Source organism: Nomia melanderi, chromosome 10 (genome assembly GCF_051020985.1).
Source record: "Nomia melanderi isolate GNS246 chromosome 10, iyNomMela1, whole genome shotgun sequence".
NCBI classification, from domain to species: Eukaryota; Metazoa; Arthropoda; class Insecta; order Hymenoptera; family Halictidae; genus Nomia; species Nomia melanderi.
Genome location: NC_135008.1, coordinates 1447976 through 1457376, shown reverse-complemented (window position 1 = coordinate 1457376; position 9401 = coordinate 1447976). Strand labels below are relative to the sequence as shown.

Sequence of the window (9401 nt, the reverse complement as noted above, 5' to 3'; positions counted from 1 at the left end):
TAACTGAAAAAGCCGCCGGTAGGTTCTCTGCTGTCTCATTACTTCCGGTTAACATACTGCGATCAATGTCAATATTTCCGATTGTGGCAAATTTAAAATGCGTTCCTCTGTTCACGCTCTATTTTGCTCCCTTTAAACAGTTCTCGGGAAACTACCTTACTTGTTTCAACAAATGAATTAAATGAACGTTTACAAAACTTATTTTTATACGTTTTATTATCGTTTTATCGTATAAAATTAATAAAAAGTATAATTAAGTTAAGTACAATATGCGACATTGTATGGAATTGTAGACAGATCACAACTTCACCACATAAGTAAACAACAGAAAACATTTTTGAAATAAATAAATAAATTTCTATAAAAGGTCCCGTGGATCATATAGTTATAAATTATAAATATATATGTATATGTATATATTACTTACAATATGTTCAAAATTGATCTAAATTCGAGTACATTAATCCAGTACTTTGTATCATGAGTTAAAGCAGAATTTGTAAAACACCTATTTAACAGTTAAATAGATAAATAAATTCTTATACTTTAAAAATAAGTATTACGCAATTTCACCGGTGTAAGTTAATACCATGTAGCCTATACAAACGTAACTTAAAATGAAAACAGAACGTTATCGATAATTAATATAAAATGATTAGCTAGCACCGTAGTTAAAAAATATAAAGTTTGGAACCTTAAAAATGGTATAACAATTTTTAAATGCATTTCCGCGTCATATGGTATAACTTAGAGAGATAATACTGAAGTAAATAAGAATCTATGATTTCTTTTTATCTACATCGCGTATTCTTTCCAACAAAGCCAGTGATATATTTCCAGGTATTCTCTGATGTTCTTTTATTAAATCATTAAGTGCATCAGCAACCTGAAAATAATGATACATTATTGCATCATATTAACTATCAGTTGCAAATGAGTTTGCATTTTTTCATTACCTTCAACTGTAACTCCTCTGGTGTAAGACTGGCGTCATACGGGATTGGTTTGCCAACATATGTTGTTAATTTAACCGGAAATCCTCCGTAAATAGGTACAAAAGGAAATCTTGTTGCAGCGTATATTCTCAACCACATTCTCCTACCCAAACTTATGGTTCTAAATGCTTCTCTAACATTTTTTGTAAATAAAGGTATAATGCACTGTTACAAAAATGTTAGTGATTCAGCACAGTGCAAGTAAACACAAGAAATATAAAATAAAATACCATACCACTTTGGCGTCTAGTGCAACTTTTGCAAAACCTACTCGTTTCTTCCACATCAATTCATAATAAGAGTCTCCAAACTGAGCTTCATAGACACCTCCTGGTGAGATAGCAAGCATGTTTCCTTCTTTTAAAATGTTAGAACATGTTTGTATAGTACCAGGAATGACTTTTAGTACATCAGAAATTATGGACCATCCAGGACATTTAAAGAGAAATCTATCTGCTACTGTATGAATTAATTTTGAATTTAAAAGTAAAACTTTTGATATAAAATAATAAAGGTCTATTGGGATTGCTCCATGGTAATATACAAAAAGTACTGGTTCATCTTTTGGTATATTCTCCAATCCAACAACTTCATACCCTAAAAAACAATTTAAATATTAGAATATATAAATACATACATGAATAGCAACATTAAATAGTAACATTAAATTTATAACATACCATACCATATCCAGCCATGAGCATCCCAAACTGCAGCTACCACATTGCGAGCTGCATTTCTCCAATCAGTTCCATACGCATTTCTTAGTGTGCCTCTATTAAAATAAAACACCATAAGCAGACGTTTAAACCTTTAATTCGTTAAACACATTTGAATTAATAAATACATACCTATGTAACTTATATACATACAAGATCAATGCTGTCAGGTATAGTAATACAACAATCACAAGTGGTAGTAAAAATGTTATCAGAAGTGGCATCAAAAGCCATGATAACCAAAGTGTAAAATCCAGATCAATATATTCAACTAGAAATATTTCATACATTAATTATTAATACGAAATGTGATAACAAAATGTAAAATGTATAGATAAATGAAATGTATGAATAACATTAATAGAATTGAATTATCTAAACATGCATGTCACACTCTATAATATTATTGCTAATAGTTCTAATGTTTGTGTTGTGTTCTGTATACATTTATAAAACAATGTGTCTCTCAGTAATATATGTAAAATAACATTTTTACCTATAATATCCTCTAAAGTTTTTCTTAAGTCGAATACCATAGAAAACATATTTAGATTGTGAAAAGAAGTGAAAACGGGAGTAAATACACTTTTATAATTACAAAATGCTTGGTACTGCTTTTAAAATCAGCCACATATTTACTAATGTCAATGCAGAAATGAAACTCCAATTCTTAACTCTGTTCCCTTTATACCTCTCATTTATACTCTGGAATAATTATATCCAGCCGTTAATTGCATATGTAAATATCTCACTATGTTTGAACTGTCATCCTATATTATTTTCCATAGCTTATTGTTCTATACTCCACAGAATTATTCGTAAGTCATTTCATGTATTTATTCATTGATTTTTGATTAATATTTTCCTTTAATATGTAGTATTACATATATGCCAATCTATTTATTAAAAATTTAGTGCAAACAATTACAGTTCCCATAAATCAGTAAATGCTAAGTGAATATGATATGCCACTGTCAGTGCAGGTGTTGGGTTACAGCTACCTTCACACATGTCAGATTTGATTAATGAATTTAGTAGATAATCATTTTACAATAATTTCTAAATAATATACCTTAACATTTATATTTTTACATTAACATATCAAATTACAGTAATTAAATATTTTTTTCTTGACTATTTCGTAACTTTAATGTCTATAATTTAAAAAACTTTGTGAAATTGATTATTTTTATTAAATTAAACATAGTACCGTGATTAATACAATATTCATTTATATTTAAATAGTCACTAATTTTAGTAATTATATTTTATATTCATATTAAATTGTTTCGAAAACATTGTATGATATACAAAATAAGGTAACAAGAAATCAGTGGTGACTAACAAAAATTTGTCCTAATATGCTTTTGAGATAAGGAATTTTAAAAATACATAGCATGAAATTAGATCATCACAGAGAAAATAAGATATTTAAATTTTACAAATTAGAAGTACCCAATTTTAAAGTAACGCAGAAAAATAATATAGTCATGAGTTACTAACTATCAGAAAAGCTAAAGTGAATTAAATTATTCTGTTATGCTTATTTTCATACACGGTAAAAATTATATAATACATATTAAAAGAGCTTAAACCAATGTGAAGTTTGGCAATCTATTTCAAAAGCGAATTTTCGCTTTAAAATATTGGCAGTACGAACAGCAATTCACGTAACTTTTGACCATTGCCAATATTAGTACAAAAAAAAGAGATGAACCTATTTGTAAGGTGAATTTCAAAAACAACAATTTTTTCAGAATTGTAAAAAATCAATAAAACCTTCTATATATGCAAGTTTTTTATATTGTTATGCAGTCACTCCTCGTTGTTATTTTGCAATGATGTCAATGATTTCGTCATTTCGTCGTAAATGTGCAACAGTGAATTACATGTGAATGTTACTTCAGGTATAAATTAATGTTTTTTTTTAATTTCGATACATATTTTTATTGTCAGTGGCCTACGGTATTATTAATTTTATTTTTGAGTTATACACAGAATAATACATACTCAATCGAAGAATTTCTTCGTCATAAACAAATCGTTTCGATACGTTATAATGTAGTTTATAATGACATGCGTTTAACCAGTCGGTAAGCAATTTTTTAACAACGTATTGCTGGTTAAAAAAGTGATCCTGTATTTAATATTCCCGTATCGTGCTTTGATGTGGCAAAATCAATTGTTTAACGCTACAGTAATTTTGTTTAAATGTACCTTCTCTATCAACCTCTAAATTTAATTTCACCATTTTGTGATAAAAATAACAATGTATTTACTGGTGAATAAAAATATGCAAAAAGGTAAATGACCTTTAAATTAAACATGTTTTAACATACTGCAAAACCATATAGTGTATGTGCATAGTATCAAGAAATATTCTTGCAATTTAATGCAAGTACCTGATATCATAACATATGTATATACATATATGTAAAAGTACTGTGTTACTGTATAGATATATATGTGTATTCTGAATATTTTATTGGTTTCTTTTAACGTACTATCAAACATATTGTTAATTCATGGTGTTTTAAAAAATATTAGACAACAAGTGTCTTAACATATGTTCCATTTACAGGTGTAAAATGATAACAAAGTATTGAAAAACTCTTAAACACAATGTCAGACAACGATTTGTTTCGCATTTATCAATCACGTGGGCTTGATCCGCCTGAGAGAGTAATAAGCATAGGGTATTTTCGTATAAATGAGCCTAATGGTCTTCCAAACATAGAAGTAACTCTAATAAGACATCTTTCTAATATAAGGTCGGAGAGACAAGCCAATGCATTGAGTAATGGTAAAAATTATTATTTATATATTTATTAATAGTTTTAATAGAATAGGAGTATATACAATTAAATAAAAATTTGGGTTTAATAAAGTCACTAATGACTGTTTATTATTAATAGAAGTACCCAATGCTCAAGCTGAGGAGGTTGTACCTACTGAAGAGCCATTAAGAGAACTTACAGATGGCACACAGTCAGCAAGTGATGTAACTGATGGAGCATCTTCGCCAAATCATCCAGAAGTCAGTGCACCAGCAGCAAATTCAGATGATGAGTACGTATAGTACTTTATATCAATGTAAAATGTAACATTGAAGAAAAAAGATTTAAATATACCTATATTGCATAAGTAATTTTTATTCAATATAGCAGGAGATATTGTTGGGTATGCTTTGCAACGGATGAAGATGATGCAACTGCTTCATGGGTAAAACCATGTCATTGTCGTGGTACAACAAAATGGGTTCATCAGGGTTGTATACAAAGATGGGTTGATGAAAAACAGAAAGGACATGCGGGCGCTAATGTAGCATGTCCACAGTGTAACACAGAGTACATTATTGTATATCCAAATATGGGTTTGTTATTATTCAATTTTGTTTTATTCGTCATTAATTTAAGTGGTATTTATAATAAATGTATCATAACATTTCAGGACCGTTAGTAGTTGTGTTGGATAACATTGATGGTGTAATTTTCCGAATTTGTCCATACATAGCAGCCAGTATAGTTGTAGCATCTATATACTGGACGGCCGTAACGTATGGAGCAGTAACTGTAATGCAAGTAGTTGGATATAAAGATGGATTAGCTATGATGGAACAAGCTGATCCTTTAGTGTTATTAGTTGGTTTGCCAACAATTCCAATATTATTGGTATTGGGTAAAATGCTAAGATGGGAAGACCAAGCTCTTAGCCTTTTCAGACGACATGCATGTAAGGTTCCTATTCTGAGATATTTACTACCCAATAGGTATGTGCAGATATAACTATGAATATTTTAAATAGATATTGAATACTTTAAATTAATGTATACCTGTTACTTTAGTTATTCTAGTGATGATAGAGCTCAATTTGAAGACATACCACCTATGAGCGATCCAGTATCAGCGACGCGTATTCTTTGTGGTGCACTTTTACTACCCAGCATTGCCAGCATATGTGGCAAAATATTCTTTGAAAGCATACACTCCAATTTTCAAAGGACGTTACTCGTACGTGTTAAATACAGATTTACTATTAGTAAATTGCTTGATAGTTAATAATATTCTTGCATGAAATTTTACAGGGTGGTATAGCATTCATAACAATAAAAGGCGCATTCAAAATATATCATAAACAACAGCAGTATGTAAAACAATGTCAGCGTCGTATAATGGATTATACGGATGACAACATTGCATTATATAGAAGACAACAAAATTCCGACACCAATCAAACAAGTTAAACATAAAGTTCAAAAATAATATGCTATACTAAAAACATTTACTTCCTCAGATTTAGAGGATTTAAACTTCTTAGTGTACTTTTATCGTAAAAACAAATGTCCACTGTATAACTTTTATGTAACAATGTAAGTTTATGGGTACTATGATCAAATTTAACAAATACGTAAGATATATACATATATTTATATATTTATATACATGAATATATAAATACATATATATATATATTTGCATATGAGAATGGGAAACTGTCATTACATACATAATTCTGAGAAGCAAATTATAATATGTGTCTGACATGAAACAATTAATTGTAAGAAATGTTATATCTCTTAAATGTGTTAGTAGAACAACAATGTCTGTTCATTCTTCCTGGAATAGTAAATAAGGAATACAAATTGACTTATACTGATGATGATTTTTAGTGCAATTCTGTTTTTTTTTTATTGCTCCAAACTAAATGTATTCACTGCAACATTTTACACAATTACGGATGTCCATGGTTCAATTGGGAAGTACATTTTTATAAATAATCGTATTTGCAAAGATGAAAATTAACAATTGAGAAAATGGTGAAGTATTATTTACTATGCCAAAATTTTATACTTTTTGAAATCTAAAATGCGCATATTTTTTCTATATTCAGAAGTACCTAAATTTACTGTTTAAAAATTACTCAAAAGTTTCCAGCTATGGAGAAAGAGAACAGATTTATGATTCATATATATGTGATCATATGGATCAGATATTAAATCATATATTACTGTATGCAGTATAGTTTTATAAAGGGAGCATTATTTTATGTAAATGTTTTATTTTCTGTAGACCTACATAGGGTAGTGAAGATTGATGCAAATCAATAAATTGTATTGTTTTTCTATACATGAATAAATATAATGTCATTTTAAACATTAATCAATTTACTTAAATTTTAGGCATATTTACAGTAATTACTTCCAGAAATGTTATGCCTGTTTAAAAAGAATTAATGTACAATATTAATACTTAGATACTAAGGGAACTTCTTAAAAAAGAATTGTATAATATATAAATATATTTATTATTATGTTACTTTTTCGATAATGTAAGTTATGAATAAATTAAGTACAATACTTATTTGCAAAATACTTTACCTAATTATCTTTGAACATTGTAAGTATCCTTTTTCTTTTATAAGTACCACATAAGAAGTTAAATTAAAAAAAAAAAGGTATAATTTTTACATCATATAAAGAATGTATTCTGTTGTACTTAACGCATCTACCTTTGTACAAATAGAATTTTTGTCATTTTTCTATAACTAGCGTATATTTTTTTACCGCGCTTTGCACATCAATCGTATGTACTATAATACATTTTTGTTTACATTTCAGTTTTGTGTGCCAAGGAATCAGTAAATTTAATATAATTACTTAGTTATAACTTTTTTAATAATTAATAGGTAAATAAAAATGCAAAACAAAATGCATGAGATTTATAAGAAAAAGGAAACAATTTTGGTACATTTCAAAATATCAGTAAATAAAATTGAAAACAACATCATAAAGTAAAAAGTAACTTCTGTCATATAAAACTTATGCTTTACTTCTAACTTATAATGAGTTCCTTATTCAAAATAAACAATAAGAATTTACATTCAGTTAGAAGTTAAATAATCATAACAATTCTTAATACAATCAAATTGTTCTTGAGTTGTAAATCATTGTTGGGAAATGTACAAATTTTTAACAAATAGAACAGAGGACATGTTTTGATGTTTCACGTCACATTAAAGGTGGTCCTGTGTATTTCAGACTTTCAGAATCAAAGTTAGGTGGGCCTTCAAAAGCTAATAATTTGACTTCTTCAATAATATCTGGTAAATCAGTAGATAATTTGGAACTAATAGTTTTGAAAAATGTACATGGTCTTGGACCATTTCCAGAATCATCCTCATCGTACGGTGGACTAAGAATATCTAAAAATGCAGCAGGACCTTCAATGCATGAAATTTCATGTAAATTTTTGTCTTGTGGTGTAAGGACACAAGCAGGTGAATTACTATGTAAAGATATTGGTCGATGTCTAAATGCTGCTATTTCTTTATTTAATTTGATTATATGATCATCATTTGTCTTCAAAGTATAACTGTTCACTTGAACTGCACCACTAATTACCTGGATATACATACATATACATAATATAATTAGAAGCTATCGGTTTACATAATATGTATTTATATCAGCTTACATTTAATTCACATACCTTTAAAAACCCATGCATTCCCGGGTGATCATGCATTGGCATTGTAACTCCATGTTTCAGTATGAAAATTGAAATAGTTAAATCTTTATTTTCAAATATATCAATAACACACATTGGTGCTGCCTGTATTTGTATAAAATCAAGAATTTGCTTGTTTAAATTTACATCTTCGGCTGTGATTTTATTCATTAAATTCCACAATTTATCAAAATTCTTTTGACAAAGCTTAAATCCAACGTTCCTTCGTCCGTCGAATGTTTTCAATGCTTGTTTCCATAATATTTCAATTGCCGATGCCATATTTATCGAGTTTAGATCACTACTTTTGTAAATTCACCTTAGGAAAATTATATTATTGTTTCAATGGTTTATTGGCGAATTATTTAAAAAGTAATAGAAAATAAAATATAATCCACGAAACATCATTAAAGGATTAATCGTACGTAACCTTAACTATCATAGTATAGAATTTCGAATTAGCGTACAAAACAAAGGTTAATGAAATTATCGATGATTATAATTAAATAAAATGTTTCAATAAATACCGTTAAATTACTATGCACGAATTCTATTCACATTCAATGTTCTGCCCAAAAACTTCATTGAATAAGTATTGGGAAAATTGATGAAATTGTCGCTCTTGGAGGTTACAGAAGATGATAGATTTCACAGTCACTATGTGTAACAATACGTTCATTGATATTGCAATTTTTCAACAATAATAAACATTACTGATATATACACCAGTCTTTTTGAATACTTAATATTTGGTCCGTACTGATACCTTACATTTGATACTTGACTACACTATGCTAAACATGGCTGTGTGATTTGATATCAACACAACTGATAATGTAAACATAAACAGAAGCTTATCTGTCTAAAATCACTTCTGTTTGACATTTTTATAAACAAATTTTATACATTTTACATGAAGATAGTAGCATATTAAAGAATTACTTCAAAAAATATTGAAACTATCGTTACTTTCATTAATTTTTGATATGGAAAATCATATTTCAATGAATGCATTTGAAACCTATTTAAAAAATAGAATATTTTTGTAAATATTCGGCAATAGGTATATACAAATGTATGCTGTTCAATAAAGTATGTAAATATTGTTCAATCTATTTATTAATACATTTATTTAATTTTTACTCAGAGGCTAAAAAAAAGACATTCCCACCTATGCTATT

At 28.2% G+C, this 9401-nt stretch overlaps 3 protein-coding genes across 5 annotated transcripts; 1 reads left to right on the top strand and 2 right to left on the bottom strand.

Moving 5' to 3' along the window:
• Positions 1–164: 164 nt before the first annotated feature.
• Positions 165–2841, bottom strand: LOC116433337 (DGAT1/2-independent enzyme synthesizing storage lipids). 3 transcript variants are annotated; one of them, XM_031991344.2, is made up of 6 exons: positions 2406–2841; positions 1847–1985; positions 1676–1770; positions 1231–1592; positions 957–1160; positions 165–886 (listed from the first exon to the last, which is right to left on the bottom strand). In XM_031991344.2, the coding sequence occupies exons 1-6, from the start codon at positions 2410–2412 to the stop codon at positions 779–781; spliced, it is 915 nt and encodes a 304-aa protein (XP_031847204.1). In that variant the 5' UTR covers positions 2413–2841; the 3' UTR covers positions 165–778. The 3 variants fall into 3 exon arrangements, with proteins under 3 accessions (XP_031847204.1, XP_031847198.1, XP_031847189.1); XM_031991338.2 differs by having other exon boundaries at positions 1868–1985; positions 2211–2836; XM_031991329.2 differs by having other exon boundaries at positions 2211–2828.
• A 525-nt stretch (positions 2842–3366) lies between these two features.
• LOC116433333 (E3 ubiquitin-protein ligase MARCHF5) lies at positions 3367–6873 on the top strand. The gene is made up of 7 exons (XM_031991315.2): positions 3367–3621; positions 4296–4517; positions 4630–4783; positions 4879–5087; positions 5165–5483; positions 5559–5724; positions 5799–6873. Exons 2-7 carry the CDS (start codon positions 4337–4339, stop codon positions 5955–5957), a joined length of 1188 nt encoding a protein of 395 aa, XP_031847175.1. The 5' UTR covers positions 3367–3621; positions 4296–4336; the 3' UTR covers positions 5958–6873.
• LOC116433371 (2-aminoethanethiol dioxygenase) lies at positions 6321–9134 on the bottom strand. The gene is made up of 3 exons (XM_031991372.2): positions 8748–9134; positions 8203–8539; positions 6321–8114 (listed from the first exon to the last, which is right to left on the bottom strand). Exons 2-3 carry the CDS (start codon positions 8500–8502, stop codon positions 7722–7724), a joined length of 693 nt encoding a protein of 230 aa, XP_031847232.1. The 5' UTR covers positions 8503–8539; positions 8748–9134; the 3' UTR covers positions 6321–7721.
• Between the last annotated feature and the right edge of the window lie 267 nt (positions 9135–9401).

Excerpts from the sequence above, each read along its gene's own strand:
- LOC116433337 (XM_031991329.2), bottom strand. The coding sequence starts at position 2,259 with ATGTTTTCTATGGTATTCGACTTAAGAAAAACTTTAGAGGATATTATA. Across the intron at positions 1,771-1,846 it reads TATGTATATAAGTTACATAG|AGGCACACTAAGAAATGCGT; the intron begins GTATGTATTTAT and ends TTATTTTAATAG. Across the intron at positions 1,161-1,230 it reads TTGCACTAGACGCCAAAGTG|TGCATTATACCTTTATTTAC; the intron begins GTATGGTATTTT and ends TTTTTGTAACAG.
- LOC116433333 (XM_031991315.2), top strand. The coding sequence starts at position 4,337 with ATGTCAGACAACGATTTGTTTCGCATTTATCAATCACGTGGGCTTGAT. Across the intron at positions 5,088-5,164 it reads TATTGTATATCCAAATATGG|GACCGTTAGTAGTTGTGTTG; the intron begins GTTTGTTATTAT and ends ATAACATTTCAG. Across the intron at positions 5,484-5,558 it reads AGATATTTACTACCCAATAG|TTATTCTAGTGATGATAGAG; the intron begins GTATGTGCAGAT and ends CTGTTACTTTAG.
- LOC116433371 (XM_031991372.2), bottom strand. The coding sequence starts at position 8,502 with ATGGCATCGGCAATTGAAATATTATGGAAACAAGCATTGAAAACATTC. Across the intron at positions 8,115-8,202 it reads GAATGCATGGGTTTTTAAAG|GTAATTAGTGGTGCAGTTCA; the intron begins GTATGTGAATTA and ends ATGTATATCCAG.